This window comes from Urocampus carinirostris, chromosome 2 (assembly GCF_059441175.1).
Source record: "Urocampus carinirostris isolate Australia breed hairy pipefish chromosome 2, RoL_Ucar_1.0, whole genome shotgun sequence".
NCBI lineage: Eukaryota > Metazoa > Chordata > Actinopteri > Syngnathiformes > Syngnathidae > Urocampus > Urocampus carinirostris.
Window position 1 is genome coordinate 57,028,482 of NC_142350.1, and position 19,044 is coordinate 57,047,525.

A 19,044-nucleotide genomic window follows, 5' to 3' on the forward strand; every position below is an offset into this window, starting at 1 on the left:
ATTGTCTCGTGGGCCACATAAAATGATGTGGCACGCCACATTTGACCCTCGTTCCCTTATTTTGACGCATCTGATCCATACTATGGGACTAGCTCAAGTCCTGCACTGAACAAGTCCCATTCAAGACCAAATGCTGACAATTAATAAGTTCATAATTGAAAACATAGTAATAAAATATTTTTTGCAAATCTAATTTAAGAGTGCTTATTGATCCTCATTTTACTTCCCTTTCTTTCAGCACATGTAAGATTTTTGGGATCAAGAGGTCGTGGGTTCGATTCCCGTGTTCCAGTCTTATATGTCGGTGTGTCCTTGGGCAAGACACTGAATCCCTAATGCCCCCGATAGCAGGTAGTTGCCTTGCATGGCTGACGCTGCTATCGGTTAGTTAGTGTGTAAAAGGGAAAAGTGTGAAGCACATTGTAAAGCTCTTTGGGAGGTCTTCATTGACTTGAAAAGCGCAATAGAAATGCATTTACATTACATTACATTACATTTTTCATACCTAAGGCCCTTACATTGTCAATCACAGACTGTGAGTAGACCCTGAGCCACGGTTTTGAAATATTAGGTCGGACATTCTGAAATGGTAAATAAATGAGCTCATCTTATTTTCAGGCCATTGCTTAGGGGCCGGTCACACAGCCGTTTGCGGCTGAATCACGGCCAGAAATTTCTGCCTGTGAGGCGGACGCTATTGGACGCTTTGAGATCGCCATACAGACGAGATACAGCAGTGCTTAACACGCGGTCGGAAATTCACGCGTGGTTGGCAGCGCCAAAAAGTTTTGCACTGCTCAATACTTTAAAGCGCGGGTACACAGCCTTTCACGGGCGTATCGAGGCTGAATCACAGCCAGACATTTCTGGCCGTGAAGCAGACGCTGTCGGGCGCTGTTGGGCGCTTTGAGACCGCCATATAGACGAGGTAATCGTGGGTGGAGCACGGTAATAGCATGTTCTGCGCCTGTATCGCGGTGTTATTACGTGAAATTAGCGTGTTACGCGTGTGACGGTCAAACGCCTTTCTCCACGTATATACAGCGCGATTTGCCGAGCACACGTCAGTTGTGCTCGAGACGTCAAGGGGTAAACATGGATCCCCGTCACCGTAGTGACCTCGTCTTAATCCATTTTTATTTCTTGACATTTCTTTTCATTTCATAACAAGATAATAAAATAAAAATGAAAAACTATTACAATAATAACATATTGGCTTCTTCGGTGCCATAGCTTGAAATCTTGATCTTCACGGGACTGTGTCTTGAGCGGTTATGATTTCTACAGCCCGGTGTTATGCCGAGAAATGCATCCCTGCCGCTACTACAACCACTTTTACCTCGTTTTATCTCACTTTTATATCACTTTTATGGAATGTAATGGCGAACATATCTAACCAAAACCACTTCGTCTTGCATTTGTTGGGAATGTAATACAACTTAAACCATTCCGTCTTTGTTTTTGTTGTGAACGTAATCAAACGGTAATGCACACCGTATATAAAAGCCTCCCCCCCCTCGCGTGAACGCGCATTCTGCTGCGCTTCCAACAAAAGCGATCATATTCTATATCAAACGCTTATTAAAACAATAAAGCAAACTAATTATAACAATTGGGAGATCTTAGTCTATATAACGCGTTTATTTAAACAATAAAGTGCGATCGTATTCTACAAAATGCGTTTGTTAACGCGGATAAAAAAATCACCAACGTCAATGCACGCTTCCAACAAAAGCGATCGCAGCAGAATGCGCGTTCACGCGAGGGAAGGGGGGGGGGATTTTGCGTAGGAGTCGAATTTGGGCACAACACCGGCTCGGGAGCTTTTATACCCGTGGTCCACACGAGAAAATGACGCGATGAGGAAGCGGAACAGTCGCCGGCGTCTGTTTTGCGGGCATACCACCGATGAACAGCGGGTTGGCCAATTTTGCGCATTTTCCATCGCGGGCAACCACGGGCAAAAAAAAAAACGCAAAATTTTACCCGCGATACAGACGCAAACGGCTGTGTGACCGGGCCCTTAACAAACAGATCAGCATTGGAAGTATCACTAAACCCCCAAAAATGGATAACATGGATATTTCGTACTGAGTTAATCCGCTATCGTCATCGCTTCCTTTTGTTTTATCATCCATTGGCGCCTCTTTGCCAATCACTGGTTGGGTTGGCTTTTATGAACTAAGCCCCTCAAAGGCCCCTCGGGCGCAACACATGTCAGAGTCTTAAAAGTCACACGAGCATTTGGATGCAAGTGTTATGGTGCGAAGCCCGCTGTGGTCTCGAGCGTCTTCATCTCATCGGAGAAGCGGTCGTAACTCCCAGTCCTTATGGCGTTGGGAAGTGCTGTGGTCTTAGAAAAGAGCCGGAGGACAGGAAAGGGTCTCGCTCATCGCCCCGAGATGCTAATTACACCGCAGTCGTCAGTCACTTCAGCACTCTGTCGTTTTGTTCTCAACGTTTTTTCTCACAGTCAGTTCTCACTGACTGTTAAGAGTCGAAAGCTTTGACAGGCCTCTGTCGACCCCCGTCTTTGATTGTAAGTCTTTTCCCAGTATTCTCGTTGGCCCGCGTCCCCGCGTCCTAGACGCATAATTTTTGCTGGGTCAAATCAACGTGCGTCCCCAGGACGCAACTTTTTTGACACCAAATTGTCATTATTACCCGATTACTTTTTTTTTTTTTTTTTTAACAAAGATTTACCGCACTCCAAACTTTTCGTCAGGCAGATCCGCCATCCGCCATTGTTGTTTTGGTCGCGCGCCGATCTCGGCAAACGAGATCTCGTTGCTTCGAGATGACGTCATCATTGTGGCGGTTGTCGAGTGAAAGAGAAGTATGCCTCCGAAAAAACAATTGGTATTAGGTGCAAATCAACAAAAAAATTGCTAATTTCTTCAGTGTCGGTAATAAGTCGAAACATAACACAGAAAGTGGTAACAACGGCAATAATTCCGGCATGAAAAAACGGCGGAGAAATTCTTCAGAAGACCGAGAAGGCAAGGAAAACACGTGTTTTGAAGCGAACGATTCGACGAAAGAAAATTAACAAAAGAATACTAGCAAGAAAATGACTTTTCTGCAAAAAATTGACTAAATTATATTCCTGGTTACGCTATGAGGAGGATGATAATGGATTGGACTTTGAGAAGGCATTACAACTATGGCGGGACAGCAAACCACGAAGAATATATGAACTGAAAAATTTGAAATGATAACTGCTTTGTATTACCAATTAACTGTGATGATTAAAACTGCATGAATATATAAATATTTCAGCAGTATTATTTTGTATAGTGTACAATATTGTGAACTGAAAAATCTGAAGTGATAACTGCTTTGTATTACAAATTAACTGTGATGATTAAAGCTGAATGAAAATATAGATTAATATAATTATTTCAGCAATAATATTTTGTATAATGTACAATATTGTTGTGAACTGAAAAATCTTCAAGTGATAACTGATTTGTATTACCAATAAACTGTGATCATTAAAACTGAATGAATATATAGATTTATATTATATATTTGTTGCCGATTTACAATGTCAACCACAATAACACAAAATTTTGGGGACCCATAGATCTCTGTTGGGACCCATAGATTTTTGAGCATGCGAGTCCCTGGGACCCATCACTTTTCAGAGGTAAAATGAACACTGTTTACCCCTCGCCCACTAATTCGAGTCTGTTTTGAAATTTTTCAGAGCTCATCGCTGGAGTACCGAGAGGAGCGCAGAACTTTGGCTATGTGAGTATAGACGCAGGAATGCAAAAAAAAGTCCTTGAAATTCTTGTGTTTGGGCAAGGATTTGGGAAGGAAATCGTTCAAAAATTGGCGGCCTTTTCTGATCAAAGTGCTCCTAGAGCATTTGAATGACCCCTGAACCCATGTTCAACCCTACCCCCTATGAGGTGAATAAAGGTCCCGCTGTAAAGCATTTTAGAGACATCCACCGCAAAAATCGTGTTGTGGTTATTTCTAAGACTATGAGCGCAAACTCTCATCCTGGAGGACCCAAATGGCCCCGTGCTGCCAGGTTGAGACCCCTGACCTAGGGGTAAGATCAGGCCTAAAAAAATCCAGCCGGACCCGACTTGGCCCGTGGGTAATTAACTTGTTTCGAGAGGCCAAGCCAGAAGTAAACACAAAATTTCATATTTTATTTGTGTTGGCCAAGCTGGGCTTATCTCTCACACAATTTCTTTTTTTTTTTTTTTAATTAACCACCCGTCATTGTTCTTTGTTTCTCTTTCTTTGTGTCGCGTGGTGGATGATCCGTGGCCAAGCGTTAGAGGGGTACTGGATCTATCATGCTAATCCTCCACCAAGCGAAACTAAGAAAAAGAAACAAAAAACAAGGATGGGTGGATAATTGGAAAAACAGTCAGCGAGAGAAAAGCCTGGCCTAAATTTGCACATAATAGTTGACATTTTAGGTCCAATTTTAGGTTAGGCTCGGGCTTAAGATCCTACCTCTACCCTGACTTAATATTTCCAATAACTGTTATTAGATGCTTCAAATTTTTAGAACATCTAGGACGTGTCACCACTGCTGGAACTGAATTTACCAAAACCTAGGACCCCTCTTTAATGATGCATACAAAAAAGGGTTAGGGGCCAGCAGGGTTGGGTAGGGTTACTTTAACTTGATTACTTTCAATTACTTTTGGATTACTCCAATACCAAATATGCTAATAAAAGACAAAAGAAACTAAATATGAATAAAATTACTAAATTTTGTGCAGGCTTGGGGAGTAACGAAAGACATGGAACGGCAAAAATGATGTTGGCAAGCTGTTTGGATTTATTTTCATTTTGTTTCTGTCGCATTTTATGTTAATTTTGCCGGAGATCAAAGAGATCAAAGCCAGGAGAGAAAGCTTACCACGTGTTGTGAGTCATAATTGTATTCATATTTAGTTTATTTTGTCTTTTTTTAGCATATTTGATATTAGAGTAATCCAAAAGTAATTGAAAGTAATCAAGTTAAAGTAACCCTACCCAACCCTGGGGGCCAGAAATACTTGACCGCCACTGCTTTACCCTGTGTGACAGACGAACAAGAAACCGTTTCCAGATTTGACCGCGACTGTTTCAATGCGTCGCACTGCACCCTAACTCCATTATGACAAGAGCAAGGAGAGGAATCTCTTATATAGAGCCCGTAGTACAATATAGCCGCTCTGCCGGAAGCTTGCGGTTCACCGCTTTCAAACCTGGCCTTGAACCCGTCGCCGATTCGGTGAAGTGGAAAGCGAAACCGATTTTGCGGGCTCGCTGGGACATTGAACGCTTTTTGAACTGGTATGCGATGCGATGGGAACTTGTCCCCAGGGCTGAGCGCGTCCGTCCTTCTTAATGATACACTGTTTCCGCCGCATGTGGAGGGCACTGACCCCACGTCACCCCGCTAACCCCTTCACAAAAACGACCCCCTCCTTTAACCTGCCATAACAGCGTACCCAGAGAACATCACTTCTGTTCTGTTTCGGAGCTAGGAGGATGATTTTTGAAAAGATAAAATTCGTTTGAGATGTAAATATCCAGAAAGTACATGATTAAGGCAAATAAAATCGAAAAGTATTCATGTTAAGGATCTCATCTCTCATCTCATTAGCTGCACCGCTTTATCCTCAGTAGGGTCGCAGGGGTACTGGAGCCCAACCCAGCAATCGTCGGGCAGTGGGCAGGGGACACCCTGAACTGGTTGCCAGCCAATCGCAGGGTACACAGGGACAGACAACTCGCTCATTCACACCTAGGGACAATTTGGACCGGGCAATCCACCTGAAATGCATGTCTTTGTAATGTGGGAGGAAACCGGAGTGCCCGGAGGAAACCCACGCAAGCACGGGGAGAACATACAAACTCCGCACAGTAAGTCCGGTAGCTGGATTTGAACCCACACAGGAGGATCCCAAGACCTTAGAACTGTGCCGCACACGCGCTAACCACTGCCCCGCCGTGCTGCCCCATGTTGAAGATAATAAAATGTATTCTTCTTAGCCTAGGCACACATTTTTTATTAAGGTATCTTGAAGCACACTGTCCATCGAAATTGTTAGATGGATAGATAGATGGATAGAAGATGGATAGATGGATAGATAGATACTTTAATCATCCCCGTAGGGAAATTCACACTTCCAAGAGTATCCTTTGTTGTTTATTAACAGATTAACAGGATGGCCTCGGGGTGCTGTGTTGTAGTTTAGCAACAGCGGAGTGGATGACGTCACACGCTAGTCCAAAAGTTCGGCGTCCCTGCAGCAGATGGAAATCTTTGTGCCCAGGGTTACACCACCTTGTGTTCACGCAGATAGCGAGTCGACCTCCTCTCCGCTTTCCGCAGGCTTTTGTGTCTCTGCCTAACAGTGCTGAAGCCGGGTAGCTCCACGTTAGCGTCCGGGATGCTAGACATGAGCCATGTTTCCGTAAAATGTTAGAAAATGTATGTTCAGTACCAGTTTTATTTGTTTATTTATGTTTTCATTTTTGTAATTTAAATGATCATGTGTCATGAACCGGAACAGGATCGGGACCCAAATGCGTGACGTTCTCACTTTTATTTTAGGGGAAATGGGGAGTCATGCACGTTAGGCAGCGGTCTGGCGTGGAAAGATAGGAAGCCAGAGGCTGACGAGATCGATACCAATTTCCCGAGTTGATATCGGACAGATGGGGTCGATACCAGACAGGACGGGACAGACGAGATTGATAATGAAACAGGATATCGAAATAAAACAGGACAAACTAGACGGGAACGAAAACTGGAAGGAATAATAAACAGGGCAAAAATAGACTGGAACGAAACTGGAAACCAATATTAAACAGGACAAAAATAAACGGGAACAATACCGGACAGGAAATACCAACAGGAAACAGGACCGAGTCAAAACCCACGTCTTGCGGGGCAGAGGGTCGTTGACGGACTGACAAACGAAGAGTGGGAGCTAAAATAGACGTAAAGCCAATCTGCCAATGAAACGCAGCTGGCGCAAAATGAATTCATAATTTGAATAAGAAAATTCTACTTAATTATATTTGCATATATTTTTTCCTTCCACAGTGAACGTCCAAGCGACTTCATTTTTGAACTTTTTTATAATAAACCTCATTCATGTCGAGCAACTCAGTCTCTCACAACAAGATGTCAATTAACAATATATACGATATAACGAAACACATTTACAATATGACATGTTAAACTACATAAATAAACACGTTTGAAAAAAAAAATATGGTGTAAGATTATTTGGTATTTTGTAAGGGAAAATACGACAGTTTGTAAGGGCATGGAGCCCTGGAGCTTGACAGGGTATAATTATTTTATTTTTGATTTTTTTTTCCAATACCCTACTGGAAGTAGTTGAAGTTTACGAATCCAATATTAGAATTTGTCTTTATCGTTATGTTTGTAAATCAATCCTGGGCTAGTGTGTCTTTGCAACATCTGTGAACGGGTCGAGTAGTATCCTCCTGTGTGTGTGTGTTAAGCCCCCGGCTGTCCCCATGTGGTTGTTATTTCAGGTCTTATAAAGGAATTCTCAGCCTCCCCCTCCATCTCTCCCCACATGAAGGGTTACTTTTGGGGGGTGACGAAGTTGATAGGGGGTAACCATGAGAATGGAAATAGGGGAGGGCCGAAAATGAATGAATATCAATTAAAGTTTTTGTTGTTGGCTTTGGTTAATTTATGTGTATTGTAAGTAAACATGCTGAGTTGTTGCATCTTATAACTAGTCCTTTTACTCCTTTAGGTGGTGATGATCAATTCCACCAACCTGACCTTTATCCAGAATTTTACTGGAGAACAGGTAAAAGCCTCCACAGTCATAAAATTCCGAATGCAAGTTGTTTATTATTGTGCATGAATTAACTCTCAATATATTTTGGGTGCCTTTAATTATATTTTGTTTAACAGTGTTCATTTGACCTCTGAAAAGTGATGGGTTCCGGGGACTCGCATACTCAAAAATCTATGGGTCCCAACAGAGATCTATGGGTCCCCAAAATTTAGTGTTATCGAGGTTGAAATTGTAAATCGGCGACAAATATTAAATATAAATCTATACATCAGTTTTAATCATCACAGTTTATTGGTAATACAAATCAGTTATCACGTGAAGATTTTTCAGTTCATAACAATATTGTACATTATATGAAATAATATTGCTGAAATAATTATATCAATCTATATTTTCATTCAGTTTTAATCATCACAGTTAATTGGTAATACAAAGCAGTTATCACTTCAGATTTTTCAGTTCATATGTTCTTCATGGTTTGCTGTCCCGCCACAGTTGTAATGCCTTCTCAAGGTCCAATCCATTATTATCCTCCTCATAGCGTAACCAGGAATAAAATTAAGTCCATTTTGGCAGAAAAGTCCTTATCTTGCTTAGGAGAATTATTAAAATCACAGCCGAAAACTCACGTAACACAGTGCAAAAACATGCATGGATAAGCCGCATCTCTCCACAAGCCAGATGTTTGAAATGTGATAGGTTAGGGCTCATAGTCCGTAATTGCTAATTGTTTATGCAAATTATGGCCAATACAGTCGTTCCAAAGACCAAATTCTTAAGCATGCAAAATTTGAGATGGTACGTTTAGTTGCCTAAAATTTATATATAGTTCATCGGTAAATTCTAATATTTTCCGACATAATGTCTTTGTCACCCTGAGCTGTGATGTCATCGGAGGAACAGCTGCACCCTAGCAATCCAGTTTCTGTGTTGTTTTATGTGTTAATTAGTCAAAGTGGTTGTGAGTGTGGTGAGCAACGTTTTTGTGAAAAACTGCTAGATCAAGCAACCCAAAAGGTGCTAACCGGCAAAAAGAACCCACGGAGAGCCGCCAACAGGGGGCTAACTGGGACTGATCACCGAAAGGCGACGGCAGCCTAGGTGGGAAATCGAAAGACTGGCTGACCAAAAAACACGGGGAACCAGGGACCAAACACGAAAGCGGCTACAGTAATAATTGGAAGCCAGCCGTTAATAAACCAAGGAATACGTCAAAACTGTCGCTAACGCTAGGCTAGCTGGCCATACAACATACAGTGGGTAGCCAACAAGCACCAACCGGAAGTAAAAGAAAACAGCTTTTGGAAGTACGCAACTCAGACAAAACAGTCTCAAAACCCCCAGCGGCAGGGTAAGCAAATTTCCAATTTCTCCAAGCACAAACAAGTGGTATGCAATCGCTGTTCACAACAATCACTGTCAGTTTCCTGAGCTGCCTCACCTGTTGTGTTAATAGGATTTGCTGTTTTGAAAGTGTGGTGTTCCTTCAATGACATCACAGCTCTAAAGGAAATAAGCCATATAGGTCAACTTTGAGTGGTATGCAATCGCTGTTCACAACAATCGCTGTCCGTTTCCTGAGCTGCCTCACATGTTGTGTTAATGGGATTTGCCGTTTTGAAAGTGTGGTGTTCCTTCAATGACATCACAGCTCTGAAGGAAATAAGCCATATAGGTCAACTTTGAGTGGTATGCAATCGCTGTTCACAACAATCGCTGTCGGTTTCCTGAGCTGCCTCACATGTTGTGTTAATGGGATTTGCCGTTTTGAAAGTGTGGTGTTCCTTCAATGACATCACAGCTCTAGAGGAAATAAGCCATATAGGTCAACTTTGAGTGGTATGCAATCGCTGGGGCGGCAGTGGCTTAGGGGGTGGAGCTCTCGTCTTGGGATCAAGAGATCACAGTTCGAATCCCGGCTTGTCCGTGTTACATGTCGAAGTGTCCTTGGGTAAGACACTGAACCCCTAAGGCCCCCAATAAGCAGGTTAGCGCCTTACATGGCTGCACGGCCGCTATTGGGAAATGTGAAGCGCTTTGGGAAGTCTTGCCTTGAAAAGCGCTATATAAATGCAGATCATTTTAACAATCGCTGTCGATTTCCTGAGCTGCCTCACATGTTGTGTTAATGGGATTTGCCCTTTTGAAAGTGTGGTGTTCCTTCAATGACATCACAGCTCTTGAGGAAATAAGCCATATAGGTCAACTTTAAGACTCAATTTCTCGAGTCCCCTGTTGCATGGATTATTTTGCAATGTATTTGTATAAAAGGAAAAAAAAATCTGATTGGAAATACCTTTAATACTCGATACTCTTCCCCTTAGATGGCCTCCTATTTTGGCTACTCGGTGGCTGTAACAGACCTGAACGGTGACGGGTATGTTTACCGCGCAATATTTGCATAGACAGTATTTATGTATTGTATTGTCTAAGCTCTGCTTGGTCATTTCAGGACTGACGATGTGCTTGTGGGAGCCCCACTCTACATGGAGAGGGAGATGGAGAGCAAACCCAAAGAGGTGGGGAGGGTTTACCTGTACCTGCAGAAGGCCCCACTCACCTTCTCCGAAGCCGTCGTCCTCACCGGCACTCACACCTTCGGACGATTCGGCACGGCCATTGCGCCTTTGGGGGACGTCAACAACGACGGGTACAACGGTAAGATGCATGAATGTGATAGTAGCGTGGGAAAGAAACCAAGGAAATTAAGATAGATTAATTTGATTTGACTAACACAAACAAACGCCAGAGAAACAATAACAATTCCTCTTCGCCTACTTCACAGTCTTTGCCGTTTTTGGCCTAAGGCTGTTACTAAAGTGGGAAATAACAACAAAAATATGACCTTGTTATTGTAGTAGTATTACATAAAGGATATCCAAATTCTTTGTCAGGCAATTTCCTTGCTAGGGTTTGCGTTTGTGCAGGCTTGTTTTAGGATTGAGAAAATACCTATTATGTTTTTTGTTAGACATATCCGATGAAGTGTGTTCTCAACAGAATTGACAAGGTGTTTTTTACAAAACAAACAGAATGGGTTTAAGGCCAGAGGTAAACTCTTAAGCCTTAGGCCACAGGTGTCAAACAGGCAACCCGCGGGCCAAATCAGGCCCGCGAGACAACACACAGCGAAGCGCAAGAGAAAAACAAGCTGGAGGTTGAAATATGTCAACTTGATGTTGCCAAAGCCAGGTGCCTCTCACAAAGACACTGTACCTGTATTTATTTCTCTCTCAGACTCTCTCTCTCTCTTTTCACCCCTTTTCTCCCACTCTCTGTCTCTTTCACTCTCTGTGTCTCTTTTTTTCCTCCTTTGTTGCTCTTTGTCTCTTTCTTTCTCCGTGTCTTTTAAGCTCTTTGCTCTAACTTCCTTTTTTCCTTTTCGCTCTTCTCTCTTTCTCTCTTTATACACTTTGCGCTTTCTTTTCTCTTTTCTCTCCTTCTGTTTTTCTATTTCTCTTTGGATTTCTTTCTTCCTCTCCCTTTCTTTTCCCGCTCTCTCTCGCGACTTTTTATCTTTTGTTTCTCACGCTCTCTCCCTCTCTCTTTTTCTTTCTTTGTCCCGCCCTCTCTTTTCCCCCCCTCTTTCTCTTATTTCTTTATCTCTCTTTTTCTTTCTCTTTAATCTACTAGTCCGGCCCCTGACAGAATGTTTGTTCTATCGTGTGGCCCCCGAGTTAAAATGAGTTTGACACCCCTGCCTTAGGCCATAAATGTCAATCATGACATTTGGGTCAGGCCAGGCTTCTCACTTGCTGGCTTTTTTATGTTATACACCAGTCACTATTCTTCTTTGTCTCTCTGCCTCTTTCTAAAGTGCTGCACTAGATTTCTTAGGGACATACGCCCTGCCCTGATTTTCAAACCATCAAAATAACGGATTGCCTTAAAATTTTCCAGTCAACTCTTCAAAAAACCTGTCCATGATAGAAAATGGTTGGTTTATGGAACATCTGGAGACACAAAAATGTGTTATCAGAAGTCACCTTTCCTCCTCCCAAGTCCTCACAAATGAAGTATAAAATGTTGTGTTCGCTTCAGGCTTGGTGCTGAAAATCAAATAAATTGGTCGAGCTCTGGCTGTGTCTGACTTTAATGACTGTTTTAGGTTGGTGTCAGGACCAGAACTGAAACAGGACCCAATTGTGTTACGTTTTATTGGAGGAAAGAGAAAGGGCTGCGCCCACGATCCGGTCTTCGCTGGACGCGGGAAGCAAGTCGCTCTCGTACTCGGATTGTGCTCCGAACGTGGAAGTGGATCATCCGTAGCGAGCGATAGCGGTGTCAGGGACGGAAAAAACGGGTCGGTAGCCGGGACTGGGAGAGCAAGGCTGGGTCGGAAGCGAGTCGTAAGCCGGAACGAGAGAGTAGACGTAGTCGGGGACAAAAAGAGATCGTAAGCCAGGACGGGAGAACAAACGTAGTCAGGAGCAAAACAGGTCGTAGCCGGAGACAGACGGGAGCAAAATTGGGACAGGCGGGAATGAGGGTCAAAAAAGGCTTGCCTAGTATTCACTGAGGTTCCCAGATGGACTGACAACCGGGGATTGACAGGTCTGCGTTCAAGTACTGACAGGGAGCCAATCAGAACCCGCGGCAAACGAGCGGGCACAGCTGAGTCACATCAGTAATCATGAGAGTCGGGCCTGATTTTTTAAGCCTTATTGTATTTCTAATTAAGACGAGATTGAAGAATTTGACTAGAATCCGAGAATATGGCTTGTCAACAATGTTATACCACACAGGACGCTTTGAGTCTAACACAATAAAATTTAATTACAAAGATTTGTACATTGACTGCGCCTTTGCTGGGCACAAAGTGGAAGAAAAAGGTGGTCACCAAGTTTTCCCTTCCTGGTCCATATGTGCCCTAGCTAGACCTTAATTTCGGCATTTAAAGGGTAGAAAAGGAGCAATTTGGATCGACCTTGATTGTAGGTGCCTGAGACCAACCCACAATGACTCAGAGAAAATGTGTGGGTAGTCTGTGAGCAACTGTGAAATTACCAACACAGGGTCCAACCCATCCTCTTTGCGGTCCCACAGTATTCGGCATGTAAAATTTAATTCTGTCACAAAACTAGGCACCATAGGATTAATTCATGTATTTTTCACACTAATATGAAAGGCACTAATACTACTCAACTTCGGTACTAAAACAGAGGTTCTTTTTGTAGTTTCTGTCTTTTTTTTTTCATTTCAAAATGTTCAACACAGACCATAATAAGAATTGGGAAAATAAAAATAGAGGATGAAAAAAAACTTGAATGTATTGATGTCAGGAAACGGGCCAGGAAGCAGGAATTCGGAACTCATATGCGTAGACAATCTGTAACTTTAAAAAGGAAATAAAAGTTGTCCAACACACAAACGGACCAAAAACAAAACAAAACAGGTTTAAAGGCAAAATTACAAAGTAGGCATTACTCAGATCAAAAAGGCATGAACAGGTCTTCAACAAGGGTTAAACAATGGTCTGGAACCAGGCAGTCCCAAAAGGAGCGTTTAAGTACTCAAAAAGCAGTCCAATGCGTCTCAGCCGGTGTCAAGGGGCGGGGCCAGCTGGGCGCCATGACAACTGTGCAGGACATGACAATTGAGGCATCAAAGGCAGGAAATTGGTTTAAAAATAGACAGTGATAGCACACTCAATTTGTAATGTATGGCTCTTGTTAAAGAGTACTTGACCAAGAAATATGTAACTAAATAAACCTACTAAAAAATGTGATTGGATTATGCACCGTCTGTCATGATTACCGATGTGATTCACCTGGGCGCGCTCCTTTTGGCGCCAACTGCTTTGGACTCTAATTGGCTCCCTGTCCCTTATTATTTAAACCCACTCCTATCTGTCCCCTGTTATCAGTCCGTCTGCGAACCTCAGTTAACACTAGGCAAGCCTTTTCCGACCCTGACTCCCACCTTTTTCTGCTCCCGTCTGTCCCCCGGCTTGCGACCCATTTTTGATTCTGACCACGTCTACTCTCCCGTCCCGGCTTTCAACCTCAGTTAACACTAGGCAAGCCTTTTCCGACCCTGACTCCCACCTTTTTTTGCTCCCATCTGTCCCCGGCTTCGACCCGTTTTTGATCCTGACCGCATCTACTCTCCCGTCCCGGCTTTCAACCTCTTTTTGTCCGCGACCACGTCTACTCTCCTTTCCTGGCTTACGATTCGCTTCCGACCCTTACCACGTTTTTGCTTTCTGTCCGCGGCGACTGACCCGTTTTTCTGTTCCCGACCCCCGCCATCGCTCGCCACGGAAGATCCACTTCCGCGTTCAGAGCGACCTGCTTCCCGCATCCAGCAATCACCGGATCGTGGGCGCAACTCTTTCTCTTTCTTCCAATAAAACTTGTGAGAAACGCAACGTAAGTTCCGTTCTGGTCCTGAAACCATCGCAGAAGCTTCACCATTTCAATCAAATTTATTTTGAATAAAAGATAAAATAGGCAATACAAAGTGATTAGCGGAATTCAATTCAAGCAATTAAAGTAGCAGTATAGCATTTAAACATCTAAACAATAAAAAACGTGTATAGAAAGTGTTTTTCAATTGGTTTTAAGAAATCACGAGCATGATCAGTAACTTGAAGGGACTGCGTGTGTAAATTAGTCCCTCTTAGTGGTAAAAAAAAAAAAAAAAACAATATTAATTTTAATACATGAACTGTCATATAAAGGTCCATTTTTCTAAAATACTCATAAGTTGAGATATTTGCATTTATTTGACATAACATGAGGGTGATCTACAGTGAGTTGAAAAATGTGTCCGCCGTCTTGTTGCTACTATCTATCTACCTACCCTGGTCATATCCCTCAAGAGGGGTAATCAACAGCAAGACAAACACATAAACAAAAACAAAGAAAAGAAAAAAGGGAAAAAGTAGCAAAAACACACACATTTTTGGGGGACCATGGCCAACACAAATGGCCAAACACCCAAACAAGTTAAGCACCTCGGCACCCAAGTTGGTCATGCTTTCGTCCCTCCAGATGAAGCGGGACACGAGAAAGCGACCATGTCACTCGGGTCAGGGTGACACGACACACTCTTCTGTTCAACAGCATGGCCCGACAGCTTTCACTGGTTTACCCCTGTTGCATCATACATCCTTTAGAACGCCTCTAAACATCCCACTATCCTTTTACATCACCTCCCCACTTCGGTCCTGTGGTGAGGGGCCCTTTCTCCCTGAGAGGTGTGAGAATTCTCTTACCGTGGTCCGCTGCGTGTCGTAAGAGGTGGCTAAAGTGGCGGGAGCGAGGGGACTGGGAATCCTCTCCTCTCTATCTCTACTCCCTAAGAGACAGCAAGGCAAAGAAAGGGGGTGGGGGACTGAAAGGTCCCGCAAACACTAGTTATAAGGTCTCTAAATGTGAGAGGATGTGGAAGTAAAGCGACTGAGTGGAAGAAAGAGGAGATCGGATGGATGATGACTAAAAGGAAGGTTGATGTGTTAGCCTTGAGTGAAACAAAGATGAAAGGAAAGGGTGAATTACAGCTTGTAGGTATGTATGGTAGAAAGTCTGGAGTTACAGGTGGACATGCTAGAGAAGGAGTGGCTGTGCGTGTGAGCGAGAAAGCAAAGGAAAAACTTGTTGCTACGGGAATGCAAAATCAAAGACAATTTCAAGAAAACTGTTGCGGTCTGGTCCCTTTGTGCCTCTGTAGATTTTTTCTTGTGCTTTTTAGCACTTGTTTCTGTTTGCATTGCACAGTACAGCAACATCTAAACATTAAATAATACACACTGTCCTCAAAACATACATGATTAATATTTTATATCAGAAATCTGGATACTTTTGTTTATTAATTAGCCGATCAATGATAAAAATAATCAATCAGTGGAAGATGTTTTTGCGGTGGACTGAGCCCCACACAATATTTAAAAATATAGTAACAATATAGTGTTAACATTATAACTGTTGTTTTTTCAGAAATGCTTACCAAAATAGTGGCTCTACACAGTAATCAGTGACGGGGAAGCCACTTCAAAGGGTATAGTGTACCCCTGCTAAAGATTTTAGGACATTAACCATCCATTTTCATCTTAGCTGGTGGTGAATGATTTAGATACATTGTATCGTTTGGCCTAGACCAGGGGTGTCAAAGTCAAATGGACGGAGGGCCAAATAAAACATTTGGCTACAAGCCGAGGGCCGGACTGTCCAATCTTTACTGAAACCAAGATTTAACCTACTGAAAACACAACAAATATATTACAATATGATTGTATAAATAAAGCAATATTTTCTTATGACTCTGTCAGTCATTTTTAATTTCAGCAGGCACAAAATACAAATGTCCTTTATATAAAAAACTCATAACATATCTCATAACAACAACTCATAACCATTTTCTATCATTCAATCATCTGAAATTATTAAAAAGAAATATTGCCTCGAAATACAATAAAATAAAGTGCAAAAATCTCTTGTTACTTAAAACCAATAGCAATCAACACACTGGGCCTCATCTGTCCTGCTCAAATGTACATTGACTTTCCTTTCTGGGCTTTCTCTGGGTTAGTGTGAAAAAAAGGAATTACTGATTAACAAATAATAACAATCAAAAGTCATTTTCTCTGCTAAATAGGAGACAATTTTATCAAAAGACTGTTGTCCACATCAAGATCTATTTTCCATGAAAAGCCGAAAAGCAAGAAACACTCCCAGGACAGAGTCGGCAAACAAAAACAACATAGTCAACATAGACAATAAAGCTTTAAAATTCCCGAGGGGAACAACAAAAAACAAGACTTTCTTTATGTGCATATTTAACTTTTAAACTTGAACGGAGTAAAAACTTCAAATGTGTAATTGCACAGGAAACATTACTGTATTATTACTGTATTTACATACATTTATATACAGTACTGTATTACTACAACTCTACATTACTTGTTTGAGGCTGACGCTGATACTTTTCCAGCTACCTCCGTGAACATGTACTCCAACTCCCACCTTGTTTGAAAGCCCCGGTTTTCAGTGTCCACCTTCCGTTTAGCCATTGTTGATGGGTATATGTGGGCTAATTTTTGCTGTTATGCTAAAGACTGCTGAATAAATCAAACCGCCTCCCGCTTTGCTCCCGCTCGGCGCGTCCCCGTTGCATTGTGGGAAATGTAGTATTCATGCGTACTGCGGGCTGCTGGCTTGCAGCGGCCTGCGGGCCGGATCTAATAATATATTGATATCGTCACGCGGGCCAGGTAAAACCCTCTCGCGGGCCTAATGTGGCCCGCGGGCCTTGACTCTGACATATGTGGCCTAGACAGACAAATAAGAGGACAATAATTAAAACCACGTGCTCATCACGTTTGAAAAATTGTCCTTCCCCACTCTGATGACCACGAGCCTCGAGTGCGCTGGCTAGGTCACATTTAATTCCCTTCACGCTTCAGGTTTTTTACAATTAGGGTTTTTTTCTTTGTCTTGATCAAACCAAGTCTGCACAAGTTCATATTTATAATGTCTGCCTTTGTTTAACAATTGCAACAATAAAAACAAAGTAGATCCCCTTGCAGCCTCCAGCCATTGTTTCAGTTTGAAGGGTTTGACAAAGCTCAGTGAATGGCTGTTTACAATTTCAGAGATGTGGGCAAAAAAAAACCTTTGGATTGTTACCCCGCGTTCTGCCAAATATTGAACAAACGTATATCGGATGACAGGCAGATCTTTTTCTGGATTGTTTGGTCTGGAGCAGAGGAAATCCCATCAAAAGCTCGAACAACATCATTCTTGGGACGGTCAGGAAGTCCGTCCATGAAAGGACAGCAACTTGAACACATATCCGCTCGTGATGTCCAAAAAAGCCTCGTAGTCTGAGCGAGTTATTTTTAACCCTCCGCATGTGCCTTGGTGATAGAAATCATCTGGAAGGGAATTTATGTCCTGGAGATTGAAGTTCATTTATCGTCTTTGTGTTTGTTTTATCATCTCGTTGATTGGATTTGCACACATGCATACCAGGCTGGAGCTCCGGTGTCTCCGTGACAAACTGATCCACATCTGGAGCAAGTGATTCGGGTTTTATTTATTAATGGACCCCGGTTTGTTAATGTGCGTTCCACTCGGTTAGGCTTTCAGATCAATGGCTCGTGGATCAATAGTCGGGCTTTCACTGACGGGCAACATAAATCACATCAGGCCGCCCCTCGGGCGGGGGACTGTCTTACTGACATGTGCAAACTTTGTTTTTTAATCTAATGAGCGCACATTCGTGTCTGTTGGGAATGACGTCAGCATCATAATTGGGTGTGCGAGTGTGCAAAAATATACCTGTACCCATTTTTTTTCCATCTGCGTGTAATCATGGGCAGATGTCATCACGGCGTTTGTAAATTCCCCTCTTAAAAAAAAAGAACCGTCCTCGCTTGAGCTCATCCTTGCATGTTTTGCTTCGAATCAGCTGTTCATACCGGTTGAGTGCAGCTGAGTTGACAGTCTATGGAGCCATGTGTTTTTATTTTTCATCATCTCAATTAACGTCCTGTCGCTATCGTTCATAGTGATGCACGACATGACTATGACTTCATCGCAGTGAAAAAATACATCGGAGGGGATCTAAAGTACAAGCCGAGCTAAAATTATGGAATCATCAGTCTTGGGCAAGCCCTCACTCAGACATTTTATTCTGGAGAAAAAACTCAGATCACAAACATGAAACAATCGTAAGGGTTATTCCAAAGTGCAACGTATTGGCACTCGGAAACACTAAAAGTAATTAAGAAAAAACATTATAACGGCCAGTAAATGTTACTTTTATAGAGCAATGTAACCGCGGTGTACCCGTCCCACCAAAGATCCACATTCACGCTGGACTGGATGATGAGGTTCTTTATTACAGTTGCTGCAAATGGATGAGTCACACACAACACGTGGTTAGCTCCTCTGCTGGCTTTCAACACATTAGCAGCGCGCTGTAGACTGCCCAATACATTTTCTTTACAGTTGAGATACAATACAAGTTCAGAAAATCAACCATGACAATTATTTTTACATCAATTTTAACAAGATACTTTTAACAAGAGATCGTATTGTGTTTTTTTAACGTTTACAATGAATTCAACATATTTTTCTTTAAACTGAATTTTAACAAACATCCTTTTTATATATATATATATGTGAAAATAGAAATAATAACAATAACGAGTATAAAAACGGGTACAATTTACCTGCAATTGAATGAGTCACACACAACATGTGGTTAGCTCCTCTGCTGGCTTTCA

The 19,044-nt window shown here is 42.4% G+C and overlaps 1 protein-coding gene across 1 annotated transcript in view; it reads left to right on the forward strand.

The window, feature by feature from the left end:
- The window catches only part of itga8 (integrin, alpha 8), a 129,855-nt gene that overhangs the window by 41,754 nt on the left and 69,057 nt on the right, over window positions 1-19,044 (forward strand). Inside the window, exons 9-12 of the mRNA XM_088327236.1 lie at window positions 3,710-3,753; window positions 7,764-7,820; window positions 10,136-10,188; window positions 10,264-10,469. Coding sequence (XP_088183362.1) covers window positions 3,710-3,753; window positions 7,764-7,820; window positions 10,136-10,188; window positions 10,264-10,469 — 360 coding nt within the window. The remainder of the gene's footprint in view (window positions 1-3,709; window positions 3,754-7,763; window positions 7,821-10,135; window positions 10,189-10,263; window positions 10,470-19,044) is intronic.